The sequence below is a fragment of the Chiloscyllium punctatum genome, chromosome 38 (assembly GCF_047496795.1).
Source record: "Chiloscyllium punctatum isolate Juve2018m chromosome 38, sChiPun1.3, whole genome shotgun sequence".
In the NCBI taxonomy this organism is placed as follows: Eukaryota; Metazoa; Chordata; class Chondrichthyes; order Orectolobiformes; family Hemiscylliidae; genus Chiloscyllium; species Chiloscyllium punctatum.
This window is the reverse complement of record NC_092776.1, coordinates 30,613,401-30,637,382: the sequence shown is the minus strand read 5'-3', so window position 1 is coordinate 30,637,382 and position 23,982 is coordinate 30,613,401. Positions and strand designations below refer to the sequence as shown.

At 38.9% G+C, this 23,982-nt stretch overlaps 1 protein-coding gene across 2 annotated transcripts in view; it reads left to right on the top strand.

Annotated features, from left to right (window-relative positions):
* The window catches only part of cpxm2 (carboxypeptidase X (M14 family), member 2), a 195,075-nt gene that overhangs the window by 132,291 nt on the left and 38,802 nt on the right, over positions 1 to 23,982 (top strand). For both annotated transcript variants that reach the window (XM_072557521.1, XM_072557519.1), the window contains 4 exons: positions 3,910 to 4,033; positions 7,417 to 7,613; positions 7,741 to 7,920; positions 20,270 to 20,567. In XM_072557521.1, coding sequence (XP_072413622.1) covers positions 3,910 to 4,033; positions 7,417 to 7,613; positions 7,741 to 7,920; positions 20,270 to 20,567 — 799 coding nt within the window. The remainder of the gene's footprint in view (positions 1 to 3,909; positions 4,034 to 7,416; positions 7,614 to 7,740; positions 7,921 to 20,269; positions 20,568 to 23,982) is intronic.

Genomic DNA, 23,982 nt, shown 5'->3' with positions numbered 1-23,982 from the left:
TATCTGTTGTAACTATTCAGGTTTGAGCATACTCGCAGTACTTTGGCTTGTGTCCATTGCAAAGACCTGCTTCTACAATCAAGCCTCTTATCCCTAGGAAGCAAAAATATGACATTGTTTAACCTGCAGCTCATTATTCCTTAGACAATGAGCTCTTTCATCTGATTAGGTACACAATGGAAATAATACAAGTTTTTACAAGGTACATTTGCTTGTTCTAGCTGCTGGAGAAACAGATATGATATAGGTTATTGAAAATGGTAGGGAAATTATTCCAATTTGGAAAGTCTTACTTTGAAATTAGCAAAATGCTCTAAATGAATCATTTCTTAGCAAACCACATCTGCTAAGTGACCCTGCAAAAATCACCTCATTCTGCAGTTTTATGTTCACTTATTTGAAATGTGACATCTTCTTGTGACTTACAATTCCAACCAATGAGTAATAAATATTGAGCTCCGTGTTCAAGTTAAGTACATTGTAGTTATTTCCTCTAATGTATACTGTGTGGATAATGGTAATTTAAATTAGTATGCTCCTGTCAATTGTCCTTGTATTTTGTTTTAGACTGGCACCTTGCTAGGCTGAAGTTTACTTCATAACCACCATGCTAGTTAAATGCTATAGATGAGGAAGCATGATATCTGGCTGCAGGAGTTCACTAGAAAGCTGCTGAACTGCTGGTGGTCTGCTTTTTGTGATGTTTTCCAATTAATTAAGAAGTCAAATGTTATTACCCTTCCATTGGCTGGCCTATGGTATGGAAGGTATAACCCTCTGTTAAACTTATCAGTTGAAAACTGCAGGATTTTTAAATCCACCAACCATACTTTAGAAATTTACATAATAACTAAATTAGTAAACCAGCAGCAAATTCTATAGAAAATTTTACAGATAGTTCTTATTTTATGTTGCCTGCCCTGCATAATTTTTTTTGAGTATTTTATTTTTAGGGCTTGTTTCTTCAAATAACATTGGCATTTCCACTTTAACATCATGATTTCTGAGAGATGTGAGCAGGGAAGGGTTTGGGTTTTGCAAGCCGCGATGCAGTTTGGATACAAAGGTATCCTGGTTACAAGACCCAACTTGTTGTTGGGGACAGAAATCTAGCTCTGTTGATTTATACCTCTTAAAGGTGACCCCCTCACTATCCACCCACCCCAATCCTTATCATACATCCCTGCAACTCTTTACGTCCCCTCATATCCCCATTGTATCCGCCACACCAACTTTCTATGATGTGTAGACATCAGGGTGTCATTGAAATGGGCTTGAAAAAATTCCAATAATTTAATGAAGTTGTCATTCAAATGCACCACATACCGGAAAATAGAGGTTATTCAGAAACACCATTCAGAAACAATAAATGTGCTCAAATTGATCAATCTGTTCATTTACAACATCAACAGCAGAAGATGATTTAACAACCTAATATAGATGCCAAATGAACTTCAGACAAAAACTGTGCAGAGATATGTGGATAATTTAAATTTGTAACTCGACCAAGCATTCATAATGGGCTCAGCTATCAAAATCATGACCAAGAAATGTAAAATCTGTTATTATATTGTTCTAGTTTGATTATGTGTGGGAGTGGGTTGATAAAGATTGCAGGAGGCTTAGTCTATTGGTAAACATCACCTTTTATTCAATATATCTATTTATAGAACAAATGTTCACCTGAGGCTTGTAGAGAGAACGATCTTCCTCTAGTCATGAATTCATATGATCTTATATCACTTCTCATGATGATGTTGACTATCATATTAGCATTCACATTAACCCTTTACATCACATGTTCAATTGACTGTATTGAAACTGAAAGCCAGAATGGTGTTTTTAAGCAATACCCAATCTTGTCTCGGAGCAGGTGGCTGCTTTTATTTTCTCTAAGTGAAAGTTGCTACAAGTTTTATCCTTCGGTTTAAGGACTCTATGCATGTAAATCCCTTGAGATTATCATACTGGGGACTCCGTGTTTCTTCAGTTTGAATGTATAAATACACTTGTTCCATTTTCACACTGTGTGAAATCCCTAATTCAATTCAAAAATATTTGAATGACCTTGCTACAAAAAGAATGCTGGTCAATGTAATGGCAAACTTATCTTTTCAAATGGAGCCCTATGGTGATTCACTGCTTTGATACATAGCTTCATTACAGTTCAGCACTTCATAGTGGCATCTGAAGTTTGTTAAAATATTTAACTCTTATCTGTTGGAATAGTCCTGGCATGTCAGCAGACTTCCTCTAGTAGTCATACACCTCAAATGTGATGGCTGTTTTTTGAGTTTCCAAAATCAGCACATGAAGAAACAAAGGGATGAAGGGAATTCAAAGTTTCTACAGGGATTGCAGTAACAAACCCGACCTCAGACGAACAGTGTGCACAGTCAAGACCTTTCCAATCTATCCAAAGGCCATAGAATGACAGCATGTGGTCAGCAATGCATTGCAAATTTGAAATCAGTGCAATAAGACCCAAGCCTGCTCCCATCAGATGACAGTCCAGCTCTGAAATGAGTCAAACCCTGCCTGGTCAGTGAGTTATGGAACTAAAAGTCGGACAACAGAACTGGTTGTCTCCTCTGTATAATTAGAAAGAACAGTAATTTGAAATGAGAATGTTAAGTGTTCAAAGTCTAGCATCAGCAAGTTCCACTTTTCAATTTTGACTTGGAGTGTGTGTGTGTGTATATTTTCGATCCTAATCAAAAATCTTTGGCATAGTTAGAGAAAAGAATTCCAATTCAGCAATAAAAATGAAAGCAAATACATTTAACTAAGAAAACTTCAGATCAATCATAATCATGTCAAATACCTACACAATTATGGAATTCGGGATAGACTACAGAACAGTTATTTTGAAGAATAATTAGTTAGCGGCATGCCTTCTGCTTTCATCACATTGCTGCAGATTTTCCTCCATTAAGTAGTTTACCAATTCCCTTTTGAAGGCTACTGTTGACTGGAGGCAGTCAAGTTATGAATATCAAATCCTAACCATGTGTTGAGTAAGATATTTCCTCAAGCTGCCTATGATTCTTTTGCCAAGTGGTTTAATCCTGTGCTCTCTGGTTATTGACACTTAAAACCATCGGAAATAGTTTCTCTTTTTGTTCATTCTATCCACTTTTTACTCTCTTAAACATCTCTATCAAATCTTCTCTTAACATTATTCTGCTCTCAGGAGAATAACTCTCAGTTCTCCAGTTTTTCCAGGTAATTGTGATTCCTCATCCCTGGAAATATTACCATAAATGGCTGTGTACCTCTGCCAAAGCCTTTACGTTTTGGCTTAAGATGGGTATTCCAAATTGGCCACAATATTCTAGCTGGGAGGGGATCGATGTTTCATTTGAGTATGGCCTAGCATTCTGGCTTTGGTATGTAAGAGCCTAGGGTCCCATATGTTTTATTAATTGCTCTGTTCACTTATCCCAAGAAGGTTTATATAAAAAGTGAATGTGCCAGGTTTAAAATTTTCACACCAGCATGGTTTACATATCACATTGTTACTTCATCAGCTTATTGAGCTTTTTTCACAAGATTACAGCTCAACATACGACACAAATGTGCATCATTGATTTCTAAAACGATGCCCTGATACAGATAAAAAATAAGGAACAAGCCAATTTATTCATTTAATGCAACCGTAGTTGACTGATGATTTACTAATGCCTTATCATTGTTTCGCACTCAGTTGCCTGAACTTCTGAATGTTTTATATGATACCGGTCCTGGATGTGTCAAGGTATATTTAGAGTGGGTATAATTGAAATGAGCTATATGTGACACCTTTAAGAATGATGGTAAAAATGTCAATTAGGGTGTTTTAAAAAATCATTGTGATGTTTTCAGCCACAACCATTGAACTCTCACTGAATTGTACATTTTGTTGAACAGTTGATGAAGATAGTAAATGAACAGTGTCCAAACATCACTAGGATATATAACATTGGCAAAAGCTATCAAGGAATGAAATTGTACGCAATCGAGATCTCTGATAATCCAGGAGTGCATGAAGTTGGTAAGATATCTATCTATAAAATCGCACTCTATCCTTCTTCTCATTTTTCTTCTTCATCTCATTTTTCTGTAAGAATCTCATTAATTTTCTAAGATAAAAAATTTATTTACAACAATTTACATTCACCCATAAACATATAGTCTTCTAATGAAATACCTGAGATAAACTGAAGTGTCCATCTAAAAATTATGCTCATGAAACAAACTTTTAAAAAATATTGAAGTACATACCGTGGCTAGTTTCTGGACTGAAACTAGGATTTTTCACTGTTTCATAAATGAGGCCAACTCTGAAATGTCAGCAGTCAGACCTCCATTCCTGATACTGCTTGACATTGGTTCCCAATAATCTCACTAGGTCTTGTTTATCACCAGCCAGTTTATGCAGTCAGCAATTATGATAATTGTTCTTTCAGTAGGGGACACCAAAGGAGAGAAAGCCCTAAGCGAGGAACTATCGTACCCGAGCCCAACCTGAAATTCTGTGTCTTATGATCCTGCCCCACTAGCGACCTGATGAAGAGCAGCACTCCAAAACCTGGTACTTCCAAATAAACCTGTTGGACTATAACCTGGTGGCATGTGATTTTTTTAAACTTTTTCCACCCCAGTCCACCGGTACCTCCATATCAATTTGAAATAGGCAGCACAATCTGAACATCTGAATAGAATAGGCACTGAACTAGTGAGCTGCATTTAACTAATTCATCCCAGTGCAGCTCATCAATTGAGATCTGATGAATTCTAATGCCATATTAGCTTGCAGAATGGTCCTGCAAGTAGGACCAAAGGCAAGAGGTAGATGAGGAGTGGATGGCAGTGTGCTGCTGAATGAGGAGGAACACTTAAAGTCTCACTGGCTGCATTGAAGCCATGAAACATTTTCCTTACTCATTTTTAAAGGTACTGCTTTTGAGGCCCACAACTAGAAGACCTGAAGTAACGAGACGGATTGTAACTTGTTTCATTGTACACCTTCACACTCAATAGCCCAGTCAGTATTACAAAAATAAAATGATAGGGCTCAGAATGCCTCCTTCTGCCTCATTAGCATGTGATTGTCCACTTCACTGGGTGGAAGCCAACTCTGGTTTTCCTTGGAAAAGCAAAAAGTCCTGTCAGCATATAATGGACTTATGACTCTGGGTAGTGTCCCTACCTTTGGCTCAAAAGGTCTGATTCAAGTCCCAACTGCCTGGAGGGATGTCACAATATGTCCAAACAGGTTGATTAAAAATAATTAAAATGGGCTAACTTCTGGAGGGTCAATTGTACGATTGCTGTTTTCCTGAGCTCAGTTCTGGAAAAATAGGAATTAGAGTCAGACAGTCATAGACGTATACAGTACAGAAACAGACCCTTTGGTCCAACTCGTCCATGCCAAACTGATATCCTGTATAAATTTTCCCATTTGCCAGCATTTAGCCCATATACCTCTAAACCCTTCCTATTCATATACCTGTCCAGATGCCTTTTAAATGTTGTAATTGTAACAGCTTCCACCACTTCATTGGCAGCTCATTCCATATATGCTCCACATGCATGAAAATGTTGCCCCTTAGGTCCCTTTTGTATCTTTCCCCTCTCACCTTAAACCTACTCCCTCTAGTTTTGGACTCACCCACCCCAGGTAAAAGACATTGCCTGTTTATCCTATCCATGCCCTCATGATGTTACAAACCTCTGTAAGGTATAAGTTCACCCCTCAGCCTGAACACTCCAGGGAAAATAGCCCCAACCTATTCAGCGTCTCCCTAAAGCTGAAACCCTCCAACCTTGGCAACCCTCTTGTGAATCTTTCCTGAACCCCCTGTTCAAGTTTCACAATATCTTTCCTGTTGGAGGTAAACCAGAATTGCATGCAATACTCCAAAAATGGCCAAACCGATATCCTGTAAACCACAATATGACCTCCCAACTCCTGTACTCAATGCACTGACCAATAAATACCAAATGCCTTGTTCACTATCCAATCTACCTGAAACTCAACCTTAAGGAGCTATGAACCTGCACTCCAAGGTCTGTTTGTTCAGCAACACTCCCTAGGACCTTACCATTAAGTGTATAAGTCCTGTCCTGATTTGCCTTTCCAAAATGCAGCATCTCATATTTATCTAAATTAAACTCCACCTGCCATTCCATTTCCATTTGCCCATTGGCCCATCTGGTCAAGATCCCATTGTACTCTGAGGTAACCTCTTTGTCCACTACACCTCCAACTTTAGTGTCATCTGCAAACTTACTAACCAATTCAAAAGAGTATATCTCAGGAAAATAAGTCTAATACACTGAACTGCAACTGATCATGAGATTACACTCATTTTGAAGAGATTTTTACAAGCAGTATAACTCTGGATACTCTACTGAACAGAAATCAAGACTTTACAAGAGATCATTTCATAATGAAAATAGACTGCACAATACAAACACTCTGACCATTAAATATACATGTTGTATAATTTTCTGAGTAATGGTATATAAGATTTACTTGCTTTTTACAAAATATATTAAATTACAAACAGTAGGATCAATTTAACACAATCCACCTGATAGAAACCAGAAAGAAAATCCATTAAAATGGAGCGGGAGAAATTCCCTCTCAATTCCCAAACCAGAGAACTGCAATTTTGAGTTGCCAAAAGGCACCAGCATCCATCGCCAATGGAATTGACAAAACAGCAATTACTCAGGATCCAACTTCTTTTAAACTTTGAAAAGTTTGTCCAAAATAAATTCCCCCATATTTATACAGCTTCAGTTTAGAGTGGTCAATAAATCAATAACTTAATGTTTCCAAATAAATGGAATTGAGTTCTATGATTTGAAATAAAGAGGTACAGCTTCACATGGTTTGAAATGGAAATTTCATTCAATTCACTGATTACTGTTTGTTGAAATGTTATAGGGAGGTATTTTAGAAAGGTGAGAATTACTGGAATGAAAGCTCCTTTCAATCTAAATTGATCTTGTGATCTAATTCATGAATGGTAAAAATGATTGGAGTATTGATCAAATAAAAGAAGCTTTCACCTGAAAGTAAACAATGTTGAAACCCCTAACATAAAGCAAGCAACTTGAAGCAAGCAGAATATTATATGAAATATTGACATTTTCTTTCCAAAAGTAATTTCCTAGGAGTGGCAAACATACTTGAACCTTGCTCCCTACAATAGCCAGTTACCCTTAGTTGGAGTCCAAGAAACTAACCACCCAGGGAATAGAATTGTGTAACTTATGACTTTTCTAGCTTAAATGTTAACTGCATACAATAGCCCAATGATGAATGTACCAAAGAAAATAAATTTAAAATATTTGGGATAAGCAATGCTTCATTTACTTTTAGTTCTGCTTGAAGTAATTTTTGCTTCTGTTTGTCCGAACTAGGTGAACCGGAGTTCCATTACTCATCAGGAGCTCACGGCAATGAAGTTCTTGGACGTGAGCTGCTCCTCTTATTGATGCAGTTCATGTGCCAAGAGTATTTGGCAGGGAATCCACGAATCAAGCATCTTGTTGAGGAGACTAGAATCCATTTCTTGCCTTCTGTTAATCCTGATGGATATGAAAAAGCTTATGCAGTGGTAACTTTTCATTAAACTTCCAGGAGTTGTTGCTCCCTATTTATACTTATGTGAACTGAACTTTACAAATTCACCTTTGGTCCCCATTCTATCCAGAATGTGATGACTCTCTTGTGTTGAATTTTAGGGTTCCGAATTAGTAGGCTGGTCTTTGGGCCGTTGGACTCATGATGGCGTTGATATCATGCACAATTTTCCTGACCTCAATTCTGTTCTTTGGGAAGGAGAGGAACGCCGAAGAGGATACAAGAATGTGAATAACCATCACCTACCCATTCCTGAGTGGTACTTATCTGACAACGCCACTGTAAGTGGTGGATCTATGCACGTATAGAATGATTGTTTGGATATGATGTTTCCAATAACAAATTGGTAAGATAAATTATTGGAGATCAGCTTCATAGCCAGAAGATGGACAGAATGGCAGCTAAATAGAGTATAAGCAAAATTAACCAGGTAAAAATTTTTGTTTTAAAAAGATTTTTCATGTTAATCACACCAGCTGTTATAAAAGTTACACTTCAGGAACTCATCCCAAAAGCATACTCAAAGAACAAAGAACAAAGAAAATTACAGCATAGGAACAGGCCCTTTGGCCCTCCTAGCCTGCGCAGATCCAGATTCTCTATCTAAACCTGTCACCTATTTTTTTAAGGATCTGTATCTCTCTGCTCCTTGCCCATTCATGTATCTGTCTAGATACATCTTAAATTATGCTATCATGCCAGCCTCCACCTCCTCCACTGGAAATGCGTTCCAGGCACCCACCATCCTCTACGTAAAGGACTTTCCATGCATATCTTCCTTAAACTTTTCCCCTCTCACCTTGAACTCATGATCCCGAGTAATTGAATTACCGAATTTAGGAAGAAGCTTTTTGCTATGCAGCCTGTCTATACCTCGCATGATTTTGTAGACCTACATCAGGTTCCTCCCCAACCTCCATCTTTCTAATGAAAATAATGCTAATCTACTCAACCTCTCTTTATAGTTAGCACCCTCCATACCAGGCAAAATCATAGTGAACCTCCTCTGACCCTCTCCAAAGCATCCACATCCTTTTGGTAATGTGGTGACCTGAACTATATGCAGTATTCCAAATGTGGCCAAACCAAAGTCCTATGCAACTGTAGCATTACCTGCCAACTCTTGTACTCAATACCCGGTTCATTGAAGGAACACCTGCCGTTTGCTTTCTTAGCCACTCTATCGACCTGCGTTGCCACTTTCAGGTACAATGGACCAGAACAGCCAGATTTCTCTGTACATCAACTTTCCCCAAGGATTTTCCATTTACTGTAGAGTTTGCTCTTGAATTGGATCTTCCAAAATGCCTCACCTCACATTTGCCCGGATTGAACTCCATTTGCCATTTCTTGGCCCAATTCTCCAACCTATCTATATTCTGCTGCATTCTCTGGCAGTCCCCTTCCTTATCTGCTAGTCCACCAATCTTAGTGTCATCTGCAAACTTGATAATCAGACCACCTACACCTTCCTCCAGATCATTTATATACATCACAAACAACAGTGGTCCCAACATGGATCCCTGTGACCAGGTCCGGTTGAGATCTATCCCAGTTTACGGAAGGAAGCGTTCTCTATTTTGGTCGCAGTTCTCTATTTTGAGAAACTCCCTTCCACCAGTACTTTTTGTCTTCTGTTGCCCTACCAGTTCTTGATCTATCTAGCTAGTACACCCTGAACCATATTTGACTTCACTTTCTCCATCAGCCAACCATGGGGAAGCTTATCAAACGCCTTACTGAAGTCCATGTATATGACATCTACAGCCCTTCCCTCATCAATCAACTTTGTTATTTCCACAAAGAATTCTATTAAAGTGGTGAGACATGACCTCCCCTGCACAAACCCATGCTGTTTCACTGATAAGCCATCTTCTTCCAAATGTAAATAAATTCTATCCCTCAGTGTCTTCTGCAGCAGCTACCCTGCCACTGACGTCAGGCTTATCGGGCTATAATTACCTGGATTATCCCTGTTACCTTTCTTGAACAAGGAGATAACATTAACAATTCTCCAGCCTTCCAGGACCTCACCTGTGTTCAAGGATGCTGCAAAGATATCTGTTAAGGCCCAGCTACTACCTCTCTTGCTTCCCTCCATAAACTGGGATAGATCTCATCCGGACCTGGGGACTTGCCGACCTTAATGCCTTTCAGAATACCCAACACTTCCTCCGTCCTTATGGCAACTTGACCTAAAGTAATCAAACATCTATCCCTAACCTCAACATCTATCATGTCCCTCTCCTTGGTGAATACCAATGCAAAGTACTCATTAAACATTTATTTTCTACAACAGCACTGCAACTCACCATCACATTCCCACTCACCAGGGCACTTCCACTGAAATCTGGTTGTTGTATTAAACACTTACCTGAAGAACTTGAGAATCACTCAAAGGACTGATGCTTTGCTTCTACTCTTGCAGGAAACACTGTTGTCAGGGAAACGTAGAAATTGCTGTGGCACATGCTACTATTTACGTTGGGTGGGAATGACTAAACACCAAGCCCATGCAATCAACTCAGTGGTTTACACATGACACGTTTGAATTGGCTTTCCACATACATCGGCAGAAGTTGGGAAGCCAGAAACGAAAGTCGTGGTTGAAACTTGCAAACAACAATTGTTTTTATGTCATTGCTGGTGCTGTGGAATCTGCCCTCTGGTGAAAAGGGTGATGCTGCAGCACTTGCATTTCAGTCTGCATATATCTGTGCAGCATGTTCACAAAGTCCTGTTTTTGACAAACTGAACAGAGGCTATGACAAACATGTTTTATGAACAAATGTAGTTTTCTGCATCTATGATCAGTAAATTGGTTGAACAAATTTTCCTTCAGTGCTGGCTTTATCTGACTGGATGTAGAGCAGCTTTTCAGTGCTCTGTGTTCATGTGTAATCATCCAAGATTGTTCAAAACCATGACAAATGAACTAATCTAATTGTAAGTTTTTTAACTTAGGGCACTCAATTTACCACCTCATAGAAATTGTAGTGTCACGGTATTGCTAACAAATGCTATTTTAACCCAGTGATATATCTTTAGGAAAGTAACCAAAGAAAGATAATTTAGTAATATGGATGTTTCTTCTCATTGTCAATGCGATGCTCATCTATACATACAAACTATCAGCAAATAATCAGGAAAATGAATAGAATGTTTTATTGCAAGAGGAGTTGAATTCAAGATTAGGAAGATTATGGTTCACTTATACTGGGCATTGGTGAGACTGCATCTGGTGTTCTGTGTACAGCTGTGTACTTACAGAAGGATGTTAGAGTCATGGTGGCCGACAGCATAGAAGATTCTGAAGAGACATGAATAGGTGGATGTTGAAAGGATGCTTCTTCTTGTAGGCGAATCTATAACTTGGAATCATAGTTTAAAGATAAGTGCTCACCCATTTAAAACAGAGATGAGGAAACAATTTGCTCTGAGGATTCTTTGAAATTCCCTTCCTCAAAAGGAAGTGGATGCAAAATCTCTAATTTTTTTAAAGACAGAAGTAGATAGATAGACAGACAGACAGACTGACAGACCACTTGTTGCCAGTAGGCAAACTCAATTTCACGCCACAAAACTGGCAAATTCAGGCATAGCACCCTTTGATGATAATTATTATTGGGTAGTCATTACCGTCTGTGCCACAACTACCACAGACTCAATGGCATGATCCCAGTATAAGATAAAACTGGATTACGACGAGGAGACTGTCTCCATATATCGCAACCACAATTCCCTAAGATTGAAACGGCTTCGAGTTTTTTTTTCACCCTACACATGGCCTAGATTTGCCACAGACTGCCCTTTGAATTGACCCTGAAAACATCCCTGCCATCTTGCACACTGACACTTTGCCCCTACCCTAGCTGGCACCATATCAAATTGGCATGCTATCCACCTGGCATCCTACTTACCTAGCAATATACCTGCTTGGCTTCTTATTTACCTGATGCCCTGTCCCCCTAACACCTAGCACCCTACCTTCACAATGACTTATGGTTTGACTTTAGGTATCAGTGTGACTGTCAGAATACAACAGCTGACTGCTGTGAAAAGAGGGTCTGGTTAGCCTTCCCAGTTCTGTGCAATGGAAAAACAGACAGAAAGGAAGTATGGCTCTGCATTTCTAAGCTAGACTAGAGTGGAATCTTCTCTCAGAATCGCAGAGCTCCATTCTTTCCTGAAAAAGAAGGGCTGGAGTGACAATCTATGTTGTATTGTCACTCATCAGAAAATCTGTACCTAAAGGTCTCCTCAGTATTAGTTCTCAGTAGACAGCAGTGCATATATTTATTTAAGTCAACTGTAATCTTCTTGATGGAGCATTTAGGCAAAAAGGGTACAAAATTAAGACAATAACAGAAGATAGATCTTGGCCAGACCCCTTTAGGAGGAAGTAGGAATGACTATACATCACAGCTCAAAATAAATCTTGAGATTACAAAATTACAATCCCTACAGGGAAAGAAAACTCTTTTGGATAACTTGCATCCATTCAAATTCTGAAAGACTTTGGATTTTTTTCCAATTGACAATGATCAACTTGCTTGAAGACTGCATCCCATTAAAATGTTGGTTACAGGGACAAAGTCATCCTCCATGTAACATTATTGGGCAGAGTCAGCTTGGATTTATGAATCAAAAGCAATGAGTCATAGAGTCATAGAGATGTACAGCATGGAAACAGACCCTTCGGTCCAACCCGTCCATGCTTCATGAACTTGTTGGAGTTTTTGATAGTACTAACAAAATTGATAAAAAGGAGTTGATGTGCATAGTATACTTGAATTTTCCAAAGGCTTTGGTAGAAGTCCCCTCAGCAGGTTGGTTAGCAAAATTAAAGCATATAGGAATCTGCAAGTTCTCCTCCAGGTCACTCACCATCCTGACGTAGAAATATGTTGTTGTTTCTTCAGTCACTTTGGGGTGAAATCCTGGAACTCTCTCCCTAATAGCATGGTAAGGCTATCTCTACAGCACATGGACTGTAGCGGTTCAAGAAGGCAACTCCCCAGCACCTTCTCCCGGGCAACGCCCAGTCAGTGACACACACACACACACACTCTCACACATACACACACACACACACACACACACACACACACAATGAGTGAATAAAGAAAAGGGAAAATTGGGGTTAATCAGTACATTTTGATGACAAGTAACAAGCACAATGATGAAGATAGTGAATCACAAACCTGGAATCTAAGGATTAACAGGGAATCCAAATGACTCTATAACACAATCTGTCACAGGAACTTTAAAATGTGAAACAGCTGGGAGTGGGAGGGAGGTAAGGAGGCGTTTTTGTCCATTCATTAAAATGTAGGCAGATTGCAAACAGCATGGCAAAATGGGTCAATCCAAACACCTTTCCTACTGAAAGAAGCCGGTGGTGATTGCCTGACAAGATCTGGAACTGAACCAGCTTTGAAGGGTGCAGAATGCAGGAGAACCTTGCTGACTATCAGATGCTTGAAATAATGATATTTGTTCCTTTAAAATGTCCAGAACACAAGTAAAATTCAAAAAAACAGGTCAGTACAACAGATTATTCAAGGTAGCTGCCTCTTGGGCAGCACAGTGGCTCAAGTGTTAACACTGCTGCCTCACAGAGACCCAGGTTCAATTCTAGCCTCGGCGACTGTCTGTGTGGAGTTTGCACATTCTCTGTGTGAGTGCATGGGCTTCCTTCCAAAGATGTATAGAGTAGATGGATTGGCCACAGGGCTGTGCAGTCTAAGTGGACCAACCATGGGAAGGTCAGTATGGGCTGAATGGCCTGCTTCCACCCTGAAGAGATTCTAGGAAAATATTATTTCAGAGGCATCAGATAAAATGAGCAAGTTGGGATTTTGATGTCACAGTAAAGAAAACAGATAATTAAAGCAAAGTTATTGCTGTTTCTGGGGAGGATCATTCTGGCAGTGGCTTTTATGGAAGAAGTTTACATATTTGAGAATAATAAAAACACTTGGATTGATACACAGCCAAAATATTCATCAGTAGCACCAGTCAGATTCTTAGCTCCTTCATGTTGACACCTCATCCAAGAATCATCTGAGGTTTACCACCATGCCAATGCCTACAATTTAATTATGTTCAAAGTTGGCATGTCACAGTTTGAATTGTCTGAGTATTTACACTACCAACCGCTCATCAGGCTCTGCACAACCTCGTTTGTGAATCAATTAAGCCTATTATTAAAGAAGGTAGAAAGGTTATGAACTAGCAAATTATTAATTAACATTAGCATAGTCATGAGCACTTAAAAGTGAGTTTGCATATTTTGTTGGGGTAAACTGTAAAATAAACTGCAGAGATTATAAGGACAGCCAAGTATAGGAATGCAGCATTAACTGCTCATCGTTTATAAATTCATAGTTGAGACCAATGTCTGAGTCTGAAATAATTTGCTGAGATTAGTTTTGGTTTAAAATTCTTAAGTATCTGAAAAATTAGTAAGTCATTGAATAGAATACAGTCTCTATGATTTTGTTTACTACCCGTTTGAGAATTTGTACCACCTCATTTTGATGAGCTGGCAATCATGAACTGGCTTCTCTTTCTTTTTCAAGCATGGTACAGACCTCTGAGTGATTAGAATAATTGGGAACTCCTAGCCCTCTTGTTCCTCCTGAAGTCTGAGCTGTTGTGTGAGTTACCTGATGCTGGATTGTAACTTGCCTTCCCTGAACTTATATGTCCTAAGTGATAAACTTAATCGCAAACTTCTGCAAACTTTCCCTTTCTGTTATAATTTCTCTCCTCTAAATTTCCACAGCCTTCTACATGTCCCAGATAGTCTTCATTGGGAATTGGGGATATACTTCCAGTCATTAGGGTCATACCTATCACGTAGGAAGGTGGTTGTGGTTATTGGAGGTTAGTCCTCCCAGCTCCAGTACTTCTCTGCAGGAGTAGTGTGCCATGCACAACCATCTTCAGCTGCTTCATCAATGACCTTTCCTCCATTATAAGGTCAGAAGTGAGGATTTCTGCTGATGAATGTACAATGTTCAGTACCATTTTTGATTGAAGCCATACATGTCCAAATGCAGCAAGACCTGGACAATTACCAAATTTACGCTGACAAGTAGCAAATGACATTTGTGCCACACAAGTGCAGGGGGTGACCATCTCCATTAAAAGAAAATCTAACCATTGCCCTTGAAATTCAATGACATAGACATCACTGAATCTCCCACTGCCATCATCCCGGGGTCACCATTGACCTTGAACTTTGGCTTCTAGAGGAGGTCAGCAAGTAACTTACCTCCCATCTCCTCAAAGCCTGCCTACCATCTACAGTGCACAAGTCAGGAGTGAGATGGATTACTCTACGTTTGTCTGGCTGAGTGCAGATCCAACAACATTCCAGAGGCTTGGCACCATCAGGACGAAGTGCCCTGTTTGTTTGGTACCATATCCACAAGCATCCAATCCCTCCACTACTGATGTTCAGTAGCAGAGGAGTGTAATATCTTCAGGGTGAACTGTAGAAGTTCACCAAGGTTCCTTAGTCAGTGCCTTCCAATACATAACCATTATTCTTCAGAAGGATAAAGACAGCAAAGACATGGGAATGCCACCATGAGCAATTTCCCCTCTAAGCCACTCCCCAACCTGACTTGGAGGTAGATCACCATTCCTGCAGTGTCATTGGATCAAAATCCTGAAACTCTCTGCTTAATGGCATTGTGGGTCTATCTACACCAAAGGCATTACAGTTGTTCAAGAAGGCAGCTCTCTACCACAGTCTCCTGGACAATTTGGAATGGGCAACCAATGTTGGCCAGACAGTGTTTCCCATATAATAAAATAAAATGAGAGATGGAATTCCTAAACTTCCTATTGCTAAAGCTACTCAAACAATTCGAGCTAAACTAAGAACAAAGGGCAATAATGAAAGACAAAAAAAAACACAACTATAACTTTTTTTCTTAAATAAGCTTCAATTTTATTGACCAATTAGAATGGTGTGTTGAAGTCTCTCTGTTGGTATCCACGGTGATTTTAAAATTTATGAAGGATTGGTGCCTAGTAATGTCCATACATATATTTATATCCTGCTTTCTCATGTTTTTACTAAGAAAGCAAGCAAACACTGGTTCAGATCAGAAGGACATCTGTGTTTAGCAACTTAAAATCCATCTTGGGCCTATAGTTCTGACAGCTCCTATCACTGTTTTGTTTGGATAAACATTCTTGGTTTAATTCAGAAAAAAACTCTTTCCTGGTTCACAGTTTAACTACATGCTATACTTTGAGCCAAACTTAAAGCGTTTCTCCTATTAGATTTTGAGTTACATTCAATCAATTTTCTTTCACATTCAAGACATACTCAGCAGGTTGACCTGAAAATTATTCATCAGTCTGAAATGAGTCGAGTTAAATGAGTTCAGTAGCAAGTGTAAGTAAATGTAAAACAGATGGGCCAGCAGTGAATATCCACAAGTGTGCATGCCAATGTCAGCCTTGCAAATATGTTTATAAAATAATTCATTTTCTATATTCTTTAATTATTTTATTGGCAACTGAGGCAACATACCTGACATCAGTGCCCAATGCTTATTAAAATGCAGGCTCACTTGCCTTCATATTGTTAGAGCAAATAATAAAATGGCAAGAATTCCCCAGATAAATGAAATTCTGACCAATAAATACCGTTTAGTTTCTAGTTATGGATACCTAAATCCACTTGAGTGAATGATCCATTTACTGTAACTTTACTCTGGGTGAATTATAGCATTTGCAATGTTTTTAATATTGTGCTTAACCAAACCTTGGACAAATTTCCTATTTGCAGCAATGAATTTTTCCATTTTAAATGCCAGCTACCTTGTATGGATTCTTAAGCCAATTATTCCTCTTCAGTGTTATATTGCCAAAATGATAATTTGCAGGTTTTAGACAGAACCCAAACAGTTGCACAAAACATCAGGATAATATGGATAGCATGGGCTCTCAGTGGAAATCTCTGCTTATAGCAAATGGATAGGAACAATGAAAAGGGGATGTCACAGTAAAGGGACACATACTACACCAAGCATCCAGCAAAATCACAGAACTAAAGGACATGAGGGTAAGGTTTTCTGATATCAGTCGAGCTGGAGAGACTCTGCAGTCTGCAGAGAAGCAGTTCTCTCACATTGTGTTTGCTTCTATTCCCTCCACTGGTCACAATTCCAAAATAATAGGGAGATCATTAACAGTAGAACAAATTAACTACTTTTCTCTGAGTTTGGTTAATTCAAAATGTTCCCTGTATATTCCATATCTCCTTAGACTACAGGGTGATGTAGTTAGGCTGGTCAGATGACCAGAATAGTAGCAGATGGAATTTAATGAGGAAAAGTGTGAGGCATTATAAGTGGGCTATCAAGGCAAAGGAGTACACAATGAATGGCGGGGCCTTAGGATATATAGCCGTTCCTTGGTATTATGCACATGAGACTCCAACCAGGTGTGTACATGTGACTCCAGATCAACAGCAATGTGGTTGACTCTTAACTGCCCTGTGGACAATTAGGGATGAGCAATAAATTAATAAAAGTTAATTTTAAAAAGTCCACAGATCCTTGAAAGCAACAGGACAAGAGGATACGTGGCTGAGACAGTTAAGAAGGCAAATGAGATACTTGCTTTTAGCATTAAAGACATTAGATACAAGAGTGGTGTTTATGATGGAATTGTATAAGTTATTAGTGGGGAACCAGGTAGCTGAGTTGGTTGGACGACTAGTTTGAGATGCAGAGTGATGCTAACAATGCGGATTCAGTTCCCACACCAGCTGAGGTTATCATGAAGGACTCTTCTACTCAATCTCTCCTGCCACTTGAGGCATGATGACCCTCAGGTAAAAAACACCACCAGTTGTCTCTCTCTAATTAGAGAGCTGCCCTATCTGGTTTAAAAAGACAATGGTGACTTTACCTTTATAAGATGATAGTTAGGCTATAATTGGAGTACTGTACGCAGTTCTGATCATCACATTACAGGGTCTAGATAATTGCCTTGAAGAGGATGCAAAAGAGATTGATGAGGATGTTGCCTGGACTGGAGCTATGACGAGAGTTGAGATAAGTGGGGGTCATTTCCCTTTGAGCAGAAAAGCCGACAGTGGGATCTGATCAAAATGTACAAAATTATGAGAGGCAAGCTAGGAAAAAAAATCTTTCTGTTTAGTAAAGCAATCAATAACCAAGGGAGCAAACATTTAAGGAAAGAGTCAGGAGTTTTAGAAAGAATGTAAAGAAGAATATTTTCCCCCAGGTGATAGGAAGTTTGTGGAACTCACTGCCTGAAAGGTCTTTGAGGAGAGAACCATCACACATAAGTGTGTTTGGATGAACATTAGAAATGTCATCGCACACAAGGTTAAGTGCTGAAAAGTGGGACTAAAGTAAGTAGGTGCTTGATGACTGAGAAGAACATGATGGGCTGAAGGGCCTTTTTCTATGCTGTAAAACCATATTTCTATAACTGTGTGTATATTTGCCTTTTTTGACCACTACTGTTAACAATTCAATTTCACACCTACCAGAGGTCATTTTTTTAATTCTATCATCAGATAGTCAATCTAACTAAAAATGCAACATGATTTATATTTTACAGTGTGTTTTCCAAGCTGCTGCTTATTATTGCTTTCACTAGGTATGCATTTCTCATCCTCATACTGCAGATAGGTTTCTCAGATCGGCCAATGCCATGTAAGGCAGCTGCAACGACTGTAATTTGAGGCACTTGGAGCTGAGGTAGCTATGTCTTGAGAACCTATTGTGGGCTACGCTGATGGGGAGAGAAGCCTGTGCCTCTGTTCTTTCCTTCCTGTGATTTCAGGGCATCCTTTCCTGTAAGTCCAGCAGGCAACCTCTCCACTGTGGGCTTCTTGAAGAGTGATGTGAAGTTCAGCATTGTAAACTTGTATTCGGACCTCCCCTATTCCCCCACTTTTTTGACTCCTCCTTGATTGTGAGCTATCAGAGTATGAAAGATGAGTCACAAAGAACCTTTCAATAACAGACCACTATACTTGTAGAGTTTTGACAAGAAATAAATATCAAAGTGAACTGAATCCTCCATCCCTCAATTCATACCCAGTTCCCAATTCTGTCAGGATTAGTGGTGATCTTATTATTGGGTTCAACTACCCCCATCGGGTATAATGATACTGCAAGCAGCAACTTTGATTGTCAGAGTTGGAGTGCACTAAATCTCAAAGTTTCTCCTATAATGAGTTAATTAATGTTTTACATTTCGAAGTTTGACTCTACCAAAGTCATTACAAGTCAACCTACAACTCTGAGACAGTGGCACAGAAGGCTTTACATTTATTTAACCTGCATATACAATTTTGCGAGGAACTGCTGTTTTGTTTTTAACCATATTTGTTTTGGTTGAAAATGGCTTATATCAGAATTGGACAAGTCTTTAAATATATTTTGTGATTAATTAGTCTTCCAGTGTGTGTTCTGTGGGTCTTCATAGCAAGCACAGGCCAGACGTCTGAGTTACTTTTATACAATTCTTATTAGCAGACTGTATATGATGGAAAGGGTACAAAACATCAATACTGCACGCAATAGAGGTTCCAGTCTCCCAGAAAAGTACTAACACAGGTTACTGAAGTCACAGGCACATCACAGCTTACCTCAGAAGCACATTTACATTATCATTACAATTACTATCTTTACAATTAGAAAACTATAGTTTATTTTTGGTTTTGCATCCACAGAGTATCAATGAAGAACAGCTAGACAGACATACTCGTCTTTCTCTTCATGTAGTGCCATATGGACTCATTAAAAAAGAGCAGAAGTAAGCCTTTGGCCCTTCAGGCCTGCTTGAACATTAAATAAGATCACAGCTGATTTGTTTGTGTTTTAAATTCCACATTCCCAGGTTTCACCGGAGGCTCACTGTTGCCTAGTATGTTGACGAAACACCTGAAAACAAACCTTCCAGCTCAGCAAGCAAATTTACATCCAGAACCTCAATCTGATCTGCAAATCTTCTCAAACCCCACTCCACATTTCCATCTCCCTGATAACCTTCAATTCCCTTGCCTAACAAAAACCTGTCCTCCCTTGCCCTAAAATGTATTCAATAACCTCACCTATAACACCTTCTGAGACAGAATTTCAAAGTCTCTGAGAGAAAAAAAATCCTTATCAGTGTCCTAAAAAGGAAGTCCCTAATTTTAAAAACAGTGTCCCTAGTTCTGGACTCACCCACGAAAGGAAACGTCCTTCCTAAACCATGTTGGCAAGAACATTCAGGATCTTGTACAATTCAATCAAATCACCCCTCAGGCTTTTAAACTCCTGTGTAAGCAAGCTCTGCCTATCCAGCTATTCCCAAAAAGAAAACTAATGATTTATGCATGATATCGGTCTCGAGCAAGACATTAACATTTGTTTTTATTGTAGGTTTTGAGGGAGAAGGGCATGGACATGTGTGGAGTTTAATGACAGTTTAGCTTATCCAAAATCCTTGGAGTATGTATCAAGTATTTGTAAGAATATATATTCAGGATGTCAGGAGTTAATGAGAGCTGCACATCTTTCTTATTCTGCATAAAGTATTTGACTAAATTCTGATTGAAAATAATTGATTTTACAGGTAGCTGTTGAGACACGTGCAGTCATTGCCTGGATGGAAAAAATTCCATTTGTTTTGGGTGGAAATTTACAAGGTGGAGAATTGGTTGTGACATATCCATTCGACATGACACGATTTAGCACAAAAGTCCATGAATACTCTGCCACGCCAGATGATCATGTTTTCCGGTGGCTGGCTTTTTCTTATGCTTCCACTCACCGTCTCATGACAGATGCAAATCGAAGAGTATGCCACACAGATGATTTTGCTAAAGAAGATGGAACTATAAATGGGGCATCATGGCACACAGTAGCAGGAAGTAAGTGTGAAACATGTGCATGAATGTAATGAGCAAAGAAATAGTAATTAACAATTAGCCCACAGCTATATGCTTTTCTAATTCAGACCTAAGTTGGCTTTTGTGCAACTTCTCATTTCTGAAGGTTACAGATTACCATTAGTGTTGTGCAAATTTCATCCATGTCAATTTTTTTTTTGTTGTTTTACCAGAAGCATTTGTCAGCTTAACTGGCTTGTTGCCTGTACAAAAATAGCAGAGGAATTTAATCTGACTGCATTCAGAAATTGGATGGTGATTCCTACAATTATGCCTTAAACATTCACAGGCAGTCACAGTAACATGCTGTGTGTGAGCAGCAATACTTTGTGGATTATTGTAACATATTTTAATTGTGCCATTGTATCTATGAGTTTGCATAGAATCATGGAAGGTTAAAATAATTAGCGAGTTTTGAGAAGATTTGCAGCTCAGTTTGAGCTACAAATAATTGTAGACCATTTCTCACCTGATAAGCAGTTATTTGCTCCATCTTCTCAAATTTGTTCCTTGATCATTATGCCTTGCTTTCTTTCCCCTTTCTCTCAAAGACATTATAATACCTACTCATTCCCCAAATGCTTTGTTTCACCCTCATAAACATTTTCTGTTATTTAAAGATTACTATAGTGCAACATCCTCTTTTTGAGGCCTACAGAAATAAGAAATAATATTGGAGGTTAGATTTGAAATTAATTGCCCTTGGAGTCTTCATTTTGACTGATCTGTTCCATTATTAGTTATCAGCTCCTGTACCTATAAAAGCTTAAAAATAGATTAATCCTCCCCATAATGTAAGATAAGGCAGATACTGGAAATGTGAAATAAAAACATAATACTGGAGGACCTCAGCAGGTCTGGCAGCATCTCCAGAGAGAAAAACAGAATTAATGTTTGAGTTTGGTTTGACCCTTTAGAACTGATGAATCTTCACTCACTGTTAAACTGTTTATGCCTGCATGCATCTTGTGGGCAGTGGGATATAACGGAATCCAGCAAAGTAAAAATGATCTAAATCAAACTCAACCTTTACTAAATATTTATTTAGTGTTTCATGCAGTACAAAAAAAAAGCGTATATGAGAGAATCTACGAAAACAGTGCATCAGATGACAATAATTAACATAGATTATTCAGTTTTTTTCAAAAAACGATTGATAGTAAGCTTTGTGACAGTGACCTTAATGAATATGCTGTAAACGACAAAAAAAATCTGTAACCACAGCTAATACGAAATGAATCACTTCCCGCAAGCTGTTAATCAAAACAGTATAGAAAATTTAAATATTCAGCAGAGAAGTGAAATGTCAGCAGAGTTTCAAACAAATCTTTGAACAGAATTTATATTATTGTTCATTTCAAATACTTCTGCTTTGAAACATTTTTATTAAAAATGTGAATTTTGCAGGGGCTGGGATTTCTTACCATTTTTCTAGTTTGTCCTTAGTAGATTGAAATAAGAACCCACAGAGCTTGATTTCCAATATTTTTGACAGACAGTGGAAATATCTAAGTGTCCAAGACATGGTGTATTTAACTGAAATGCCTACAGTTACACCTCCATATTAACACTTTAATTCAGAATATATCCACACTACAAGATACATTGGTAGTGTTGCTGTGTGGGTTGTTTAGACTGTTCGCATGTCTGACATGTTGTGCGTGCTCCATCAGCTTCCAATAATTTTAACTTATTTCTGTGCTGCACGACAATTTGGCATCACCAGAGCACAGTCACAACTAGAGGTTGCTTGGTGAAGTCAAAGAGGTGAAGGTACCTTACTGACATTTTACTTTACCTGTGGTGGGGTATTCACACATTTGAATAGTGTTTGGTGTGTGTGCAACCCATCGGGTACAAGCAAATATACCTCTGATTATACTCCTAATACACCTTGTCCACTAGCTTTCTGAGGGTAAGTGATAATCCCGTAAGAATGCTGATCCTATCATGAAGATGTAACAAATTGAAATGAGTCAGAGATACATATCATTTCAAGTAAGACCTCACCAAAAGATTTGCACAAGCTAGGTTAACTTCTTGTTAACTTGTAAATGGGATAATGAGGAGATAGATTTTAAAGGTCAATTCACTTTGTTAACAATGTTCAGTTAACCTTCAATAAATACATGATAATCATACCCATGTCTTTTTCTCTTTTTCATTGGACCATCCTTGAGTGGGTGCTCATAATTCCTGTTTTCCATTTCAGTGTGGTCACAGACGCGCACATTAATATTCAAACTACTTCTAGAATACTCCGAGACACATAGCTATCCAGAACACAGAGAGAAACTACTTTGCCCATTGTGTCTGTGCCAATCAACAAAGCTCTTATTACAGTAACCCTTTTTCCAACTTTTGCCACATAGCCTTGGTGGCTAGGGCAACATAACTGATTACTTAAATACTGATTAAATGTTACATAAGTTTCTGACTCAACGACTCTGTCAGGCAGTGATTCCAGGCCCCTACCACTCTCAGGGTAAAGGGGCTTTTCTTCAACTCTTCCCTCCGTTTTCCACTTCTTACCTTAAATTTATGCCACCTGGTTATTGACCCACTAATGGAAAAAAGGTGTCTTCCTATCCACCCTATCTATATAGCCCACGTATCTTATAAATCTCAATCATGTCCTCCCTTAAGCTTTGCTGTTCAAAAGAATATTACCCTAGCCTATTCAACTTTTCCTCACATCTCAGATCCTCCAGCCGAGGCAGCTTCCCAGCATATCTCCTCTGCACCCTCTCGAGTGCCATCACATCCTTTCTAACCAGCATTGTTTCAATATAACCTCCCTGGTCTGTGTTCTGTGCTTTGGTTAATAAAGGCAAATGTCCCGTATACCTTTTGAATCACCTTATCTTCAGGGATCCTTACATATGAATATGAAGGTGTCTCTGATTTTCAGTATTTTATAGAATCCTATCATTCATTGTGTAATGCCTTGCCTTGTTAACTTTTCCCAAGTGCAATTTCTCACACTTTTCTTGATTGAATTCCATTTGCCATTGCTCTGCCCACCTGACCTGTCCATTGATGTACATGTTTAGTTTATGGCTATCCTTCCAGACTACTTACCACTTTACAAATTTTCATGTTACCCACAAACATCTTGATCATTCCCCTACATTTAAGTCTACATCAGTAATGTACACCACAAACAGCAAGGGCCCCAGCAACAAGCTCAGTGGAACAGCCCCCCCACCCCAGAAACAGACTTCCAATAACTCTACTGTCACTCTCTGCTTCCTGTCTCTTAGCCAATGTTGAATTCAGGATGCCACTTTGTGCTTTTCCTATGGGCACTTACTTTCTTGAGTTGTCTAGCACCTTATCAAGAGCCGTCCTTATGTCCATGTAAACCATATCAAAATGCACTATGCTCATTAACGCA